Raw genomic sequence first — 18442 nt, 5'->3', positions numbered from 1 at the left:
CAAACATTTGGGCTGTGATTAACTGCTTACCACTCTGGCAGGTAGCAGGATGCATCCTCTGCACCGCTGCCCTTTTCCATCTGAACAGCAATCGGGGTTGCCTTCCATAAAAGATCAAAAGAAAACAAAGCTCTTTCTCCAGGTATTCTTTATTCAAGCCAATTGCATTCAAGTCAAAGTTTTCTGCATTCTGCTTGTATTTAAATCTGTAGTAATTTGTATTTCTTGAGGGCAGCAAGAATGGTGCCTTGAAACCACAGTTGGAGTTGGTCTCCTGAAGGACCCCTGAAGGAAGATGTTGACCCTACACAGACATATCTGTGGTTCAATATGCATTCAGAAGGCAAGGTGCAAGGTTGCAGAGCCCTTTCTTACAGTGCCTGGCAGCAGCACAGAAAAAACTGCAACAACAGAATGAAGTGCTGATAAAAGCGTGATTGCTTCATATGTAAACTTCCTGAGATGCACAGGATGCCATTTAAATGCAACTTTCAAAATAGTTTCCTTTCTGAGTGCAAATGTTTGCTGCACATAAGCTCTGCCTTAGGAAAAAGTCGCTCTTCGCCAGGCAGCAGCAGAGTGGGACTGAAGCTGGCACTCTGCTCAGTGTCCAGGAGCACAGTAAATAAGCTAAACGCTCCTGGTGGAACAGCAAGGAAGTTGCTGACAGACTATTGCCACGCAGCATAATTGGAAATGTGCATTTTGCTTTAGGTGGGCTTTCTTGCCACCTAAGCCATCATTCTTGTGGTTCCTGATTACGGGAACCTCTTTCAGCTTCTTGTTCAGCCCCTGAAAGCGAGACTGACTGCAGCCTGTCAGAAAAGTGCAGGAAAATGTATTAATTTGCAAGCTATTAAATAAATAAACACCCTTGTGAAGCCATCTGTTTTTCTGGGTGTAGAGTTACTTGCACGGGGTAGGGCTCAGCATTTCCTGGCTTGCTTCGTGCAGGGTGGCAGAAACGATGTTTTTGCACTTCACTTCGTGGGCACGCTCCTGCAGTTCCATTGAACAAAGCCTCTGCAAAGTCCCTGGCTTATGAAATATTTCCTCTCCATTGGGTCCCAGACAGGAGATGGCATCTGCAGAGCCAGAAAAGGAAGCTCTTGCCTTATAGAGTGCACTCGTGGGGTGACACAATGGCTGATATAAAGTGTCGGCGGAGCTGAGCTGGAGGCAAAGGAACAAAGGAAGATCCAGATCCAGTGGCTGTGGAGAGCGAGAAGTGTCTCGGAGATGGATAAATTTAAGGCTGCACTTGTACTGGCTGGGGTAGGGGATGCTCTCGGTTACAGAAATTTCTCCCGACAGGACAATGCTTTAGGTGCAAAAATCCAGCAGGAGCTGAAGGAAATTGGAGGGCTGGAGAACCTGGTGCTCTCCCCAGACAAATGGCCAGTAAGTGACAACACGCTCATGCACATGGCTACAGCAGAGGCTGTCATTACAGGTAGGTAAGATGGACTTGGAACTGCAGTCTGGAATGAAGCAAAGCTGTAGAGTTGCTCCTTTTTTTTACTTAAAATATGCCCAAGTTGGGAAAAAGTGTGTCAGAAATGCTGCTGACGTGAATGATGATGTGCTTTAGCTCATCTCTTCCATGAGCACGGTCCTGTGGCTGCTGCTCCAGCTGAGAAGCTGTGATGTCTGGTGTGTGGAGGGGCTCTCTCTGTGCTTCTCCTCAGTTTATATAGCTTAATGACTTGAAATGTTGCAAGTCCAGAGCAACAAAAGAAACCCTGTTAAGTAGATATCCGTATGCTGTATACATGGGGGAACGGTATAGCCACTAGAAAGAAACCTGTCTGAAATTCTTCCATAAAAAATCAGAGCTTTCCCGAATGCATTTCTAACACATTTGTGCTCTGTGCTCCAGGCAGGGGTGGAGTACCCTTGATATCTTGTCCTGGCTAAAATCATTACTACCTCCACTTCTGCCTGCGATGCCAGCAGAGGAGCAAACTGCTTTGTAGAGAGAGCTCTGCACCTTTAATCCAAGTAATATTCTAAAACGTGATGTTCATAATAAAGCATATCACAATGGTGAAGGTTATTAATATGTGTTCTAAAAGCACAGCGGTTTGAGAGAAAACCTTTTTTCTCAAGTCTGTCAGAGATATTTTTATCAACACTTGATCCACTGAACCAAGGCTTTCTGAGACCATCTGGGTGTTCACCAGGAATTCTTCAGAAGGCAGCTGCCTTTCGGCAGCGTTTTGTCTCCTCCAAATGAAACAGATCTTTAGAAGTGATTTCCCTTATCAAGTGTAGCATTGGATAACTAAGAGCAGCACAACCCAGCAGCGCAGCTGAGTATTGTTACAGTCAATGAATGTGCTTCTGCTTCCTTGCTTTATCTCTGCTTGCTTCTAACGTGCTCTAAATTTAGTGTGCAGAGATAGCTGAAGAGTGTGGCAGACACTTCATGCCTGGCAGTTAGCTGGCCAATGGTTTAAGGGGTAGCTAATACACTAAAGATAAGGGCAAGATGTCAGCCTATCAAGAACAAAGATGACTAACGTATTTCTGAATATAGGCTATGATTAAATACGTATCATATGTTTCCTGCTTGTTGAGCTGTCCAAAACCATAACTTCTGAACAGTCGAACCGGTTGGACTGTAAGTATAGTCATAAATCTTGCTCGCAGCAGGAGCACTGCCCTCTCTGAAGAATCCAAGCTCTCACTAATTTTCACCACTTACGCTTATCTCATGCTCTTATTTCTTTGTCCTGATCAGATGGGCTTTAAAAAAGATGCTGCTGTGGGCTGATGAGAAAACAAAAAGCAGAAGGGAATTTTAGTGAGAAACCTTCATTTCAGGGCAACATTCATGAAAGCAAGTCCTTTCCTCTGCTTCCCAGAAGGGAGGCTGGGCCACTCCTGCAGGCATCCTCTCCTTGCAGAGGGGATGCAGCAATCTGCTGGGCCGGTCGGGCTCACCCCCTGTGGGAGCAGAAGGCCCCATGCAACCTGGCCTTGAGCACCTCGAGGGATGGGGCACCCACAGCTTCTCTGGGCAGCTGTGTCAGCACCTCACTGCTTTCTGAATGACGAATTTTCTCCCAACATCTAACCTGAATCTCCCCTTTTAGTTTAAAGCCATTGTGCGTTCCCACCTAAAGAAGGAGCCTATCCTATTGGCCTGCTGGCTGAGGCCCCAGGTGTAGCCCCATGGTGGACTCCAGACCCCAGCTTTGGGGTCAGGGCTCCTGCAGGATGTGCTGGGTGGTAAATCCCACTCTTGGCTCACGTCCCCATAAGCTGACATCTGATTCCTAAATCTGGAAAGAGCTGGCAGTTTGAAAGCATCCTGCTCCTCCAGGACTGTATGTGAGATGGCCAGTGTAATTAATAGTGCTTTTTTTCTTCTTGTAAAAGGAAGGGAAATTTCAATTTAATCTGAATCTTTTTTGTCCGCCTGCAAAAATGTCACTTCAGAGGATTTGTGGGCGATAGGGTTCAAAGGCAAGAGTGTTTTCTCCCCAGCCTGCTCTCACAGTTTGCAAAACTGTTCGTAGTAGCACCAGCACTGTGACTTAGTGTACTGGGAGTGGAAATAGGAACACATATGAACTGCACAACTAGCCTTCTGTGTTTGTTGTCAGCACTCTCTGGCTGTTCTGCATTCACGTGACAGCATTCACTCCTGTTCTGAGCAGATTACTGGTGTTTGGAGGACCTGTACCGCGAGCTGGTGAAGCGCTACGTGGATGCTGTGGAAAAGCTCTCGGGGAGGCGGCCAGACCCCGCAACCATCGAGGGCTGCCGGGAGCTCAAGCCGGATAACCACCTCCTGGCATGGCACACTCCGTTCAATGAAAAGGGTACAGTACCACTTCACATTTGTAGACACTGGCTTGGGTAACGTGCCCTCACAATTTGGGACTAGGGGGAAATTGCTTCATTTCTCTCCCAGACATCAGAAGTTTCTACTGCTGAAGCGTTTCCATGCTTGCCTGGGGATGGCAAGAGGTTTGCCAGGAATTCCTGCTCTAGGGCACTGTGTCCTCTCGTAAATGCACCCTTCCCCATTTAACATCTATTTAAAGAGACTTTGTCCTTGGCTCTGTGCCTCTGGGTCCAGGTCTTTGTCCTTGAGTTTAATGGTTATTTTAAGAAATATTTTCTGGGTTTTTTTGGTTTTTTTTTTCTTACTTAAACATTTGTAGATGCAAAACTTTTCAGTCATACATATCCTTTCTTCAAGAGGATGCAATGCCAGAAACGACAGCTGTTTAACCAATAATCCCAAATATTCCCAGCACCATTTCCCTTCCTTAATTTCTCTTTGCAATAATTTCATTTTACGATGAATAGAATTTCTACTTCCAGCTATTTAGCACACATGCAGCTGTGTGCACTTGTAGACCCAAGCAGGGCTATTAATCTTGACTGACTGCAGTGGCCATGGCTGCCCAGATAGGCATTGTGCTGTGTCCGCGTGACGCAGTACTGCCATGGTACGTATGGACACCGCTCAACAGCATTGTATGTTGATGCAACACTGACAAAAACACGGTGGCCACAGCTACTTGTGGATCTCTGCAGGAAGTTTTATTTGACACAGAAAGGGTCTCTCACCCAGCCTCTGCCACTACCACATCCACTGTGTGGGGAAGGCTCACCTCTGCATTACTCCGCCCACCAGCTGTAAGCTGGGTAGATGCGTGATAGCACGCCTTTGGCAGTTGTCCTGTGAGTAAAATTCAGACAAAATAATAGTGGGAGCTGCTGCTGGCCCTGAGCAGCTCTTGACACCTCCAGCAGCACGACACAGCTATTCCCCAGCCCACTGTTGTTTCGCTTTCAGCCTTCTTCCTCCCCAGCTTTCCATGGCTGAAGATCTGCTCTTGGGATGCTCTGGGCTAGGACTGCCTAAAATGAATTCCTTCAGATCCAGCAACTATAACACACTGCCTCCATCTGGTTCCACAGATACCACTCTGAATATCTCATAAATTATTTACATTTACATTGACTTTCCACAGACTTTCACTCGAGGCACAAAATTTCTATGTCGATCAATGTCAGATGATATCTTGAATGGGCTGGTACCAAAAGGCTCTTTTCTGGTGGTCATTCTATGTCATCCAACTTCGTGCAAAGTTCATGTGCCAGCCTTCCTGGAACCTAACTGGAACCTAGATAATTACAAACTGCTCTCATAACAGTCTTCTGCTCAGCTTTGTGTGAGCACAGTCAGCACATCGACTTACATTAGATTGCCCTATGTCTCTTTGCCACCTACTGTCACACTCGTTGGCAAGCTCACTGAAGAGGTACTCAAATTATGTTAAAGGGTGATGAGATTCCTGTGAACATCAAAAGGACTGTCCAAGTCAGTCCAACACCTCTTCTTTTAAGAGCTTATATCCACATAATGTCATTGATGCGCATTGATAAGGAAAAGGCTTAAATTAAATGCAGAAAGTTGAGGAACAAAAATGAAGAGAAAGATAAGCTGCAGGAGGACAGGAGGTAAAAAGAGTTGAGCTCTGAGTTTTCATGAAGGACAAACTGTAGTCACAAAGGATGTGTCCTCTTCAGAGCTTAGCAGCCATTAAACTGATCTTCACTATTTTACATATACAGAAATGAGGAAAAACCACCGAGGTCTTACTAACAAAGAGTAACACACTGCATGAATGAAGATGATATAATCAGCTCCTGCAGAGACAGAATTGTCATAGAGAAAAGACACTTTTCATAAATCTGTTGGAAAGTCCATGAAATAGCCAAGAAACAAGAGGACAAAGGAGATGTTCTAAACAAAGTCTGTTAGGATTTCCAGTGTGCTCAACAGCTTTTGTAGCCACTGTTGTCTGAGGTAGATCTGTAAATGCCATAAATAGGATGGAGAACGTTAATATGGGTAGGGAAAACTCACTGTCTCCTCCAGAACTGAACTAAGCATTTTAAATGAAACCAACCAGTCATGACTTGCAAGCAGGTAAAAGGGAGGACTTAACATAGCAGCAGCTGCATCCTGAACCAGGGAACCAAATTGTGAGCGGCCTAGTTTGTACAAAGGGTTCATGTTGTTATAGTTTTCTTTTACTCTTTCTTAAGTATCCTCTCTATTGCCCCATGTCAGAGTTAGACTGGTTTTCATTCTGACCATGGAGGACAGCCCTTATGTTCTAACAGTCGTATCACACCCCAGGTAGGAACTAGTTTTGCTGCTCCTTGCTTCATTGATTTGAATGGCAGTAATTGACACATTGGAGCTAATAGCAACTGATAATCTGAAGCCCTTCCTAGGCTTAATGTTATTCCATGTGGTGCAATTTTTTTAATTAATGAGTTTGCTTGTTTAATTCTGCAGTAGGTTTCAATATAGATTTATAAACACAATGAAGTTGCAAAGGCAAGAACCTTCAGATACGCAGTCTGTAGAGTATCCTCCTCTTTGAATACACCAACAAGCTCTCATACCCCAGTCTGTACATGGATCTAGTTGCACCATCCCAGGTGCAGAATGCAGCACTTGCTCTTGCTCAACTTCAGCTGGTAGTTGCTCAGCCCTCCAATTTCTCACAATCTCTGCAAGGCCTCTCTTCCTCGAGGGAGCCAACAGCTCCCTCCAGTTTTGTGTCATCTGAACTTAGAATTCACTGAAGACCTTTCATTTATAGAATCACTGAAGGGTTTTCAAACTGCCTTTGAAAGGGAGCCCTGATACTGAGATCTTTTAATGAAGAATTTGTACTTGCAAGCAGAAGATACATTTTCCCAGTTAAGCTGACTGGTGCTCTGGAAGACAGGATTTGTTTCCTTCTTTTCTGTGGTGTCTCTGACTTGTGGAATGGGTAGGCACTTTTATCTGCAGCCAGGCACTGCCCTTGAAGCATATTTACAAAGTAAATGTGTCATTTGCAAGACAAGTGTCCATTAAGAGGAGTAGCCACGGGTGCCTGGAGAGGATCATTTTTACTGTTGTGAGGACAGCTCGTGAGAGATGAGGTAGAAAGCTCTGAGCCTGCAGAGAACAAAATAGTATTTGGCAAAGTCCTTTCATGCCACATTTGTTTGATATTTGACCATTAGATTACCTTTGGTGTTAAATCAAGGTTAAAGAGGTGGAAGTTACTGTGCACAAAATTTACGCATTGAATTCGCAGAAGGAAGGGAAGAAATGTCTTCATTTAACCTTGTCAGATCACTTAACTTGGGTGCCTATTCAGGAGAATTGCTGCCTGGGAAGAAAACAAGCCCTCTCTAGAGAATAATTCAGATCCTAGTTGGTTTGTATTACATCTGGAGATGCCAATGGGTGTCTTGAGTTAATGTTTTAGTTTGGGTTGGGCAGGTAACTTTACATAAAATCTGTTCACTCCCTCTACTATCATTCATACTTTGATTATGCTCATGATCTTAAAGAACACAAGCAGCAGTTGTTTGGGTTTAGAATGAAAGGAAAGCACTGGCCTTGGCTCCTTGCCATCTGCTGTTCCACTGCGGCCTATGGATTGCTCCTCTTGTGCCACTGTACTTGCTAACAGGGACAATGTTTTTCCTTGCTGCCAGTCTGGGAAAGACAGGAAGAATGTGCTCCTAACGTAGGTCCCACACGTGCTAAAATTAGGTGGCATAAATATTTCCCCTTATCTACCAGGGGCCAAGCAGGGAAACACTAATTGCTCTCAGCTCTACCCAAGGTTGCTGAGAAGTGTAAGTGACTGAAGGCAGTGCTGAAAACATGCTAAATACTTTGAAAAGTCAAACCCTATCCAACTCAGAATGAGTGCCTGCAATGAGTCAATGCTTTTCTGGGCACTGGCTCACCAGCTGTGAAGAGGAGATAATCACCTCACTGGTATCTTGTGAAGATAAGCTCATTAAAACTTCAGTGGGATCCTGATATTGCTGGGATAAGTACTACAGAGAAAATAATTAGTAAATTTATCTCTGCATTCAGTGAACTGTTTAAAAGATGAACTCATGGAATCACATACTCAGTGCTGAGGATTAAAAGACTGGATTATCCACACACAACCTCTGTGCTCCGTGAGGCAGAAATTCCTGATGAAAAGCTCAGTAAATTCAAGCAGTACCATAATGAGTACGTGCAAAAGCACTGATACCAGTTTGCACAGGAAACCTCAGTTCTGACTTCTAACTTGGATTTGGCTCTGTACTCTTCTGTTTGTTTTTGTGAAACATAATTTTCTCTAGAAATAGAAGCTACCTTGCAAACTACCTGTGAGCTCAGCATGATGACAACTAAAACAAGGACATAGTAAAAGTGTACCTGTTTGTCAGAGTGCTGTTTTCATTGCTGGCATCTGGAGCAAGAAAAGAGAGGTGTCAGCCAAGGATCTGTGAGAATGACGTGAGAGTTTGAATGAAACACAGGTAACAGGAGAGCATGCTGCTTTTTGATACCTGCTATGCTCTTCAGAGCATTCAAGAATACTGGAATATACTTATAGAATATACTGGAATCCACTGATATTAGAATAAATTGGCAAAATCCAAATAACTGTGTGGAGGCAAAATTACACGTGTGAAACATTCAAAATATTCAAACTTGTTCCTTTCAGACCACGTAACTTGCTTTGCATGCTGTTTTCCTGCTTCCTGGAGGGCTCTCATACAGGTGCTGAATTAATAGAACACACTTGTTTCTGAATGTATCAACATATTTATGTGTCACCAACCTCCTTTTAAGTGCTTAGCATTGTTGTTTTACTTTAGGTTCGGGTTTTGGAGCATCTACAAAAGCAATGTGCTTAGGGATGCGGTACTGGAAGCCAGAGAGGCTGGAGTCACTTATTGAAGTGAGCATTGAGTGTGGACGAATGACTCACAACCACCCTACAGGTAATGTCTGCGGATGTATTGTTTCTGTGAAGTACCCACAGCTGCCTCTCGCTTCTGAGAGGACTAACACAGCTCCTGTAAAACCACTTGGTTAAGCAGCTTTTGGTTTCCAGGCTCCCAGGCCTTGGTTTGAATTTTGCTCAGATAGTCTATGTATGAATATACATATGAGCTTACATATGAGCTTGTCCATTATACAAACAGCAATCTCAAGCACAGGGGTACACCTTCCTAAAATCCCAATAACTAAACACACCCTATCACATCCAAAGCATATCTGTGCCACTACCTCTGATCAAATCTCAGGATTCGTGTACCTCTAGATGACTCGCTGTTACACTGTGAGTTTATGGCTCAGAGGATAATAACATCTTTCTGTTGACAGGTCTTGTCACATCCGATCGATTGCAGGTAAGGGTAGAAAGCCAAAAAACTCAAACTCCACACATTTTAGGACACAATCTGAATTATAATCTAAACAAAACATAAATAATTAGATGTAACGTTGCTCTGAATATCCAGGTCTGTCAATCTGATAGTTTCATGCTGCTTAAGCATGTATTCATTCAGTTTGCTTTAAAGAGCAACAAATAAAACTATAATGAAGAGCGACATGTTCAACATGCTCAGTGCTCTGAAGCAGTCAGAAAAGCCATCAGGATGGCATAAAATTAAAGGAAAAGTATGTAAATCAAAGTGGAGAATACTGTTGAGGCAACACAAAATCTATGGCTAATTAGCAACAAGTTTGCTTGCAGGTCTGGGTATCCCACCTCAAAAAAGGACTTAACTTGAGCCAGAAAATGGCAGCAAGGAGTATCAAATGCCTTCTGTGTGAGGAGAAATTAGGTCCAGAAGGATTTTTTCTGGTGGAAAGGAGGCAAATGGCACAGTGGGGGACAATGAGAAGAGGGGTGGAAAGGGCATGAGGGACATCACTAACATCCTAAAAGGTACCAAGGAAAGTGTAGCTGTGAATTTCTTAAGTCAGAGACTGGAAAAACCCAACAGAAATGTTAGTTAGGACTGACACAGGACTGACTCCCAGTCCCGGTCCCTGGCTTCGCCCTCAAAACTCTCTGCAGCCACCTCATGCTGAGTGAGACACATCTACGGATCATTGTGGCAGCTGAGTTAGATGTCTGTCCAAGTGAGACCATTTTTGCTGTCTCTGCCTGTTTTTTGTTTTGTTTTGTTTTTTTTTCCAGATTTTGACAAGAACTATTAGATGTGTCTTTGACCTGACCTGGTATTGAAGGTTTTATGGTAGAGAGAAATAGTAATCGTCTGCTCTGGAGCTGTAACCTCCTAAAATAATTTATGTTTGCCTTCAGAAAAATCACACACCAACTTTGTGCTTACCTCTCTGTATAAGAAAATGCTTTTTGAACCATGCACCCAGAGAAGCACACACAACAATACTCCACTCACCCAGGGCTTACCTGAGTGATAGAGTTGTTTTTGTTAACCTTCTTTTGACTGTTGCTCTGGGTTGGTTTTGTTGCATTTGACAAAATGCCAAGATTACAAGCAAATATGAGAAACAAGCTTCTCTGTTTCTGTCATCACAGAAGGTTTAAATCTTTAATGGTACCCATTAATAGAAAGTTCACTTCAAATATATTTGTATCCAAAGAGAAATACCTACCTGGGCATGCAGACAACATGTATTACTTAGACATCTGCTTCTTCAAGACTAATCCAGCCCAGAGAAAATAGTGGATCTAACTAGATGAAATGGATTTGCACCCCTAGAGTAAAATGAGCCAGAAATAGTGTCAGATCCACTGAGCTGAATGACTCCATATGGAAAGTGACATAGTTTTTAAGTGACTTTTGTGAAAGTCCCTTATTCCATGTGACCTCAATTAGAAGATCTCCAGTATCACATTAGTAAATGATGTTTATTTTCGAGCCCTACAATTTCTGTCAAGTTACACCACCTCTCCCTTCTGTACAAAATAAGTCATAAACCACTGGGAACCACATGTTAGCCAAGAATCTCAACATGCCAAGAGCCAGCCAGTAAACAGACAGTGGTAGGTTATATGCATTTGTTAATCTACCCGGCAGACAAGAGGCATCCTACTAATGATTTTACTAGGGACACGACAAGGACAGCACAAGCACAGATCACACGGTAGCAATTATATTTATATATTATTTTCAGGCTTTCTAGGCTCCCTGTGCACAGCTCTCTTTGTGGCATATGCAATACAAGGGAAGCCCCTGGTGCAGTGGGGAAGAGAAATGATGAAGGTTGTGCCGATGGCAGAGGAGTACTGCAAGAAGACCATTCGTCACATGGCAGGTAATGTCTGAACCAAGAGTTGTTTTCTTCATAGTGGGGTGTCCAGCTAGAAAGACTTGAAAGAAATGCCCAGTTTCAGCATTCTTGCTGTTCTCCTCTCACTTTATGACCCTTCAGACCGTCCTCCTGCATCATCTGCTATAAGTTCTTTGCAGTTGGTGCCTTCCTCTAGTACCGTCCGTTAGATGCCCGATTTATTGGTGGCAAAAATACAAAAAAAAAAAAACAGCAATGATAAGATCACGCTGTACAATTTTATGTTTAGGAAGTATTCAAAGACTGCTCAGAGGGAAAGGAGGAAGAATTATTAATTAGCAGGTTGTTAGGCAAAGGTATTGCTGAAATATCAGTTATTTAGCTCTTTCCATCCATTAACATAGTCCAATATCATCCATAAGAAAATCACACAGAACCACAGAACTGTAGGGGTTGGAAGGGACCTCTAAAGATCACTGAGTCCAACCCCTCTGCCAAAACAGGGTCCCTAGACACGTTGCACAGATAGATCCACTGCCTTTTTACTCGTTTTGCCAGGAAAAGCCCATTTGCAGACACCTGTTGACAAGAGTTAGCTTTTGTCCACAGATGCAGATATGACTTGTTGCTGTTCTGGACAAGCATTTAAAACACAACCCCTTATATCTTTGTTTTAAAACAACTGAGTGGGCCACAGCTGCCAAACTTGATATTATTAGGTCACTGAGGTAAGTAATCTTCAGGACAGAAGTACTTTAGTTCCCTCTTACCTGAAAGCGATGCATTTGCAACAGTGAGGCCTGCTGTAGACAGATGAGTATAATTACCTTGAAACACTGAGGAAAGATTATCCTGTTAATCTCTAGGGGCAGCTGTTGAGAAAGAATGAATCCTATGGAAAAAATCACTCAAGAGCACTCAGAAATGCAGATTTTTTCATGGGAAAGAATGCTGCTTCTTTAAAACCTGAAAGAAGCAGGGAGCCTTCCTGAAAGACACTGTGTTTTCACCCGCGTCTCATTGCACGCTAAGATTTTTTTAGACCAGACCTATGAGGAGCAGGTGCAGGATTAGTGTGAGTGAGATCCTCTTTGAATGACTTTCCAGCAGGTTCCTGTCACTCCACCAGAGCAGGACCCCACTGCATGGAGGTATGTGTGTTGGACTCCTGAGGCATGCTGTGCAACAGTGTCTGTATTGTTGAGCTTCATCCTATTTTGGTAGCAAGATAAGTCTTCTGCATTAGATTTAAGCTCCTTGCCTGGTGAGATGCACCGCAAAGACATCCTGCCAAACAGAGTCCTCCTGTTTTAGAAAACACTTCTTGGCTGCTTTACCCCCCCTTGGATAACAAACACCATGTTCTGACTGGCAGGGTTGGATTCAACGCCTCTCTCTGTTACTCAGTTCCATTTACTCTCCAGACAGTCCATGGATCCGCATGTGACTGTAGCCTCCTGCTGGGTACAAGAAATGGGGAAGAGCCTCAGTACGGCTGGTGGCTGGGGTATCCGACCATGCTACAGGCTGTCCATGCAACAAGAATCTCCTCTTTCTCCTTTCCTCTCTTGTTTCTGAGCCTGTGCATTGGAACAATCACTCTTCCTTGTTTATTGAGATACTATACAGAAGATAGTCATCTATGAGGTTTTGATGTTTTACGTCCATGGGGGAAACAGGAAATGTCTGCTTTAAAATACAAAGCAACCTGTCGGCTCATTTGTATATTTAAAAGCTGCCCAGGGCCCCATCCAGCCTGGCTTTGAGCACCTCCAGGGATGGAACACCACAGCTTCACTGAGCAGCTGTGCCAGTGCCACACTGCCCTCATAGTGAAGAATTTTCTTCCTCATATCTATCCAAAACCAGTTTAAATTCTGTTTTAAAACTATCACCCCTTATCCTGTCACTAAATTTGCATTTAAAGGTCTCTATCTTTCTTACAGGTCCTTTATACAAAATACAAAAGGTCACAGTAAGGTCTCCCTGGAGCTTTCTCTTCTCGAGGCTGAACAACCCCAAGTCACAGTCTTTCTTTGTAGGTTGCGTCCTTCAGAAAATTGCTTTGATAGTGCATATGCTCCTCAGTTACAGCACTGAGTGACCAGAAAGGACAGAACCAGGAGAAAGCAGCAAGAATTGATTGTATTTTAAGCAATACACACGTAGTCCCATACTGGATCACCACCTTGCCATACTTAGAAGCAGTGTCCACTTCACTGATTTGTAATTCCTAACTCCCATCTGCCTTTTCACGCAGGCATAAATTCTGCAGAGATGTGTATTCACTGTGACTTCTGCACCCTTTCAAGCCCTTTTTTGAAAGGTCAAGCATTGGTTTGAAAACATGCCGAGTTTAGTAAGAGTATTGACACACACAAAGTTAAATTTTGTTAGAGATCATCTTCCCAAAGTTACATTTAAAAAGGAGAAAGACCTGTGATTATCACAATTGGCTCAATTGTATAGACACAGATTCGTGTGTTATTCTTCCTTTTTCATTACATTTAATAAGGATTATAATATACACAAATGGAAATTTTGGTCTTTTCCACCTGCCCTTTCCTGAAAGATCAGAGTTATGAATGGAAATCCTGGAGAAAATGTATGAATAAAAAACTGAGGTGGGAGGTTATTGCATTTCAGGCATGTAAGTATTTTTAGATATCCTGTAAGCAATTCTAAATGAATACAAAAATTGGCACAGAATTGACATTTTCTCTCTTATTTGTTGACTTTCACCTTTTTCTTAGACTGTTTTTCAGTAAGTTCTCAAAATCTCACCTTGATATCTCTTAATGTCATTTTAATATGCTGTAAAAATAGCACAAGATTCTGAAAATACTTTCTTCCCTTTCATATCTGCTGTCTCCAGTTGGATGTACCACCTCATATTAAAATGCATACTCAGTACGTATGCCCATTTAATGCATGTTACTGGAAAACACCCAGATTTTCAGATGAGTCAATACAGTCATTTTCTTGAAAAGCTATTGAAGTAGAAATGAAAATGTTGCCAAGATGAAATACTAAATTGTTCATTTCTTTTACATTCAGAATATCAGGAGCACTGGTTTTACTTTGAAGCCAAGTGGCAGTTTTACTTGGAGGAGAGAGAAATCAATGAGGAAAACCAGAACAAAGCCGTCTTTCCGGACAACTATGATGCAGAGGAGAGAGAAAAGGTAACTGTGACTTCAGATAGCATCCAGAAAAGCTCTGTCATGAGCCTGTTGTTCAGTAAGGCACACCAAATGCTTCCAGTGCCAGAGCAGAGAAAAAGTCTTTATTTTCTTTAAAATTTTCAGGAAGTGTAAAGAACTCCCATCCTTGGCGCGAGTACATATTAGAGAAAAAAGCAGCAGTAGTCAGTCCTGAGGTGCTGAAGGTTCCTACAGTGGGAGAGGAAGTCCTGATGACACATGTAGTGATACTCAACATGGGTATAAGGCTTGTAGGTGAACCCCAGTCAGCCCTGGCAATTTGAAGTGGAAAAGACAGACACCTGACTGGAGGCTCTTGCTAAAGCCCAATGGAGCTGTGCCCAAGACCCACAGAAATGCCTCCTCATGGAGCTGGGTTAATGGAGGTAAGGTCCTTTGAATAGAAGACAACCCTCCTAAGCAGTGATCTGCAAACAGCAGCAGTGCCCCAGCTAGTTTTAAACGCCTCAAGGTTTTTTACCGTGTCTTATGTAGTGCTGTTTTATAGCATCTATGATCTTTCTTTTGCCTCATTAGCTCGGGTTATAACTCCTTAACTCAATATAAATAATGACTCCTCTTCCCTGGTGTTTACAGCTCTCTGATACTTGCTGGCACCTCTCAATGTTCTTCACTTAGCAGCTGAGAACTAAGTATGTGGTTCTTGTCACCCTTCCCCATAAATCAATCCCTTTTTCCAGAGTATTAAAACACAGCTCTATTCTGAGAAGACACTTTGTATATTTTTAGCTGTTCATTTCTGCTGTGAAAAGTGACAGTGGAAGCTAGATTGATTCTAGGTAGTAAAAAAAATTGCTTTAAATACAAATACTAGATCTTCCAGGTTTATTTTATCGGTTCAGTGCCACAAACTTGTTACAGTTTCTTTCTTCCTTTGAGTTCTGCTGGAATCTTAGCAGAGTTTTATGAGAGATTAAACCAATCAATATTTCCCCATGATCGCTTTCAAGAAAGAACTGAATCAATTCCTAATGCAGAAACAAAACTTACCTTCATGGGCCTAACCCAACTAGTTTGACCTACTATGCTATTCGTTTTGATGCATAGGAGAGGAAATGTTGCTTGACCCTCAGACTGCACCATCATGTAGCAATCGTGGTCTGGCAGAAATGCCATTTTGCTCATAAACTGAGCATGTTTATAGCTGTTTTGTGTCTAGAGATGTAGTGGATGGCCTCTCTGCAGGCAGTGAATAGACCACAAATACCCGGTAGCCCTCTTGGCAGCAGGTCTCCTGGGCTTGTTCCTGCCAGAGCAGAGGCCCCCTTCTGAGGGCACACATCAGCTGCAGGAGATGTCAAAGTGATACGCTCAAATGTAGTGTGGACCAATCTGAGTATATTGCAAAGACCGTTTTCCTTTAGAAAAAAAAATGCACTTTGATTGCTAAGCAGCAAAGATCACATTCTGCATAGACAGGTACAGATTAAATTTGGAGATAACTAGAAATGTAGGGAAAAAAAAGCAAAAAAAAAAAAAAGGCCAAATTACTCCTCCTTGAATGTATAAGTATGAGGTGGGCAATCAGATGCCGATAGGAGGTGGTTGTAATGACCGACCACAGGAATGGCAGCAAGGAGGGAATGTGGGAATTGCCTCTAGGGCTTGGCAGGAGCCCAGCTCCCTCAGCATGAGGGACAGCATGGTTACACCTGCACCCATCCACTCCCCACTGCTGGTCTTCACCTGCCCTCACCGATGGAAGATGGGCTGTTGCCAAGTCACAGAGCTGCACTGAGGTGCAAGGTATGCCCTTTCAAAAAGCTTGAGTGACTCTGCCTTGGAGCAGATTAGTCCCAAGGACTGCTTTCCCCCAAGTAAGGAATTCCCAGCAAAGCGAGGTGACATCAGATGTGTGCAGAACATCAGTGAGGGCTAAATGGGGTGAAACTTGAGATGCTGGCTTGCTGGCCCAGAATAGCACTTCCACAGTCAGTGCTCTTGCATTGGGAGTACTGCACCTGTGTGTATGCTGCTCCGCCAGAATGGAAACTGCAGGAATAAGGCTATAAAGTTTGCTCGTGTCAGAGAGCAGAGTAAACAGCTGCTGTCTTAGTGTGAAAAAAAAGCAATGAAGTGAAGCTGATTACCCAGCTCTGCTTTGTGTAAAGCCTATGCAATAAACCATCACAAAGTATATAGTGGCTGAGGTGGGAGTGAGTAGATATATGTGCTGTGGTCTTTTTAATTTTTTCCCTTCTTTCTTCTCCTGGGGAAGAAATGTTTCTGATGTTTGCAAGGTTATTTTCATTGTTGTTCAATGAAAGGTGAGAGAATGGCTCAACAAGAAAACATTAGAGGAAGTGACCTGAGTTAACACAGTCTGAAATGGAGTACCTAAATAAATTACTGAATCAGAGCTTCTTCAACCTTCACATAAAACTTGGCAAATAGAAACATTTGCATACGTGTGACAAGAGAAGTTGAGAACATTTCCCAAAGGCAGAAAGAGACTGATAATGTAAACCCTCTCCAATGCTAAGTTTTAGAGAATAAGGGTGTGAAATTAGAATCAATCTTGATCTTCTTCTTAGCATTCTTGGCTCACCATGTACCTGGCCTGCCGAGTTTGTTCACATCCTTCCTAGTGCCTTGTTTTTGCTGAGGAAATGGTGGCCTCTGTCCTTAGAAGAGATGAGCTGCTTCCAGAAAGGTCCAGCCAGGGGGGACTGGGAGTGTAGCAGAGCCTGCTCCTGGAAAATTAAATATGAAAGAAGTCATTTTGTACTCAGTCATCAGAAGAAAATGCAGACGCCCATTTCCTATATACACCCATGCAAAATTGTCAGCAGTTGGTGGGTCACTTCCACTCATTGATGAGACCAGCAATCTTCCCACTGAGAAACAGGCACAGAGAAGAAAAGCTTTGCAGTAGTAAATGCCTCCCTGTGACTCCTAGGACTCAGGGACAGGGTAGGCAAGCGAGATGCAAGGTGGTAACTTCAGCGCACATCCTGCTTTCCACTGATCGCCCTGTTGCCTCCATCTGTCCTGCAGACGTACCGCAGATGGAGCTCCGAAGGCCGGGGGGGGAGACGGGGCCACGATGCCCCAATGATCGCCTACGATGCCCTGCTGGGGTGCGGCGGGGACTGGACAGAGCTCTGCAACCGCTCCATGTTCCACGGAGGTGAGGGCACTGCCGCGGCTCCCAGCCCCCACTCCCCTTTGTGTTTCGGGACCTGAAAGACCGCTGTTGACCGCTCTGCTGTGCCACTGATTATTTCTACATCCCCTGATTTTACACCATCACAGAACCACAGGATGGCTCAGGTGGGCAGGGATCTCTGGGTCCATCTGTGCCAAGCCCTCTCCAGCAAGGCCAGGCAGAGCAGAGTGCCCAGGAACATGGCCAGGCAGCTGCTGGAGATTTCCAAGGAGCCTTTCTGGACCATCAAACATTTTTCAAAAATTCTTTTAGCAGCAGATGCCGTGTGAGTTGTTTATGGTCCTTGTCAAACATTACTTCATCTGAGTCCCATGGTTTTGCCAGAGTTGAATGAAAAGTAAATCCACTACAATCCACATCCACTACTGGCATCTTCCCCTGCCAAAACACTAGCGCCTTTGGCAAAGCCACATTTTAACTGCATATAGTGAAGCCAAATAAGGGAGAAAAATGGTACAGTGCCCAATCAGGTGCTAGACAGATAAATCTTAGAGGCGCACTGTAAGTTATTTTTATGGCTGTTCACGGAGTAATTCTCTCACTGGCACCTGTGTACTGCTGGGCTAGGGGAGATAGCCGACAGTATCTCACTGTAGATCCCAGTGAAGAACCTGCAGGCACAGCAATGAGTGTAGCTGCTGCTTAACATGGCTGGATGATTTAAATCATATGCAGTGCTTCGCTGTGTTCTACACACTATCCAATCCAGAGTGTAGATGTTACCAGCCAATGAAGATGATGAGACACTGGCACAGCTGCCCAGAGAAGCTGTGGTGGCCCCATCCCTGGAGGTGCTCAAGGCCAAGTTGGATGAGGCCCTGGGCAGCCTGAGCTGATGGGGGCAGCCCTGCCTACAGCATGGGGTTGTGACTGGATGATCTTTGAGGTCCCCTTCCAACCCAAACCATTCTGTGATTCTGTGGTGTTCGCCAT

The 18442-nt window shown here is 43.7% G+C and overlaps 1 protein-coding gene across 2 annotated transcripts in view; it reads left to right on the top strand.

Annotated features, from left to right (window-relative positions):
* The first annotated feature begins 971 nt into the window (after window positions 1-971).
* ADPRHL1 (ADP-ribosylhydrolase like 1) overlaps window positions 972-18442 on the top strand; it is a 29444-nt gene continuing 11973 nt past the window's right edge. The window contains exons 1-6 of one of the 2 annotated variants that reach the window (XM_065741030.1): window positions 972-1453; window positions 3666-3830; window positions 8704-8829; window positions 11000-11140; window positions 14174-14301; window positions 17338-17470. In XM_065741030.1, coding sequence (XP_065597102.1) covers window positions 1240-1453; window positions 3666-3830; window positions 8704-8829; window positions 11000-11140; window positions 14174-14301; window positions 17338-17470 — 907 coding nt within the window. In that variant the 5' untranslated portion in view covers window positions 972-1239. The remainder of the gene's footprint in view (window positions 1454-3665; window positions 3831-8703; window positions 8830-10999; window positions 11141-14173; window positions 14302-17337; window positions 17471-18442) is intronic. The other variant, XM_065741031.1, reaches the window with a different exon arrangement.

Source organism: Cyrtonyx montezumae, unplaced genomic scaffold, assembly GCF_038088225.1.
Source record: "Cyrtonyx montezumae isolate F1298 unplaced genomic scaffold, pur_monq_1.0 scaffold_3, whole genome shotgun sequence".
Classification (NCBI taxonomy): Eukaryota; Metazoa; Chordata; class Aves; order Galliformes; family Odontophoridae; genus Cyrtonyx; species Cyrtonyx montezumae.
The sequence above is the reverse complement of the archived record's forward strand: the minus strand, read 5'-3'. Positions and strand labels throughout refer to the sequence as shown.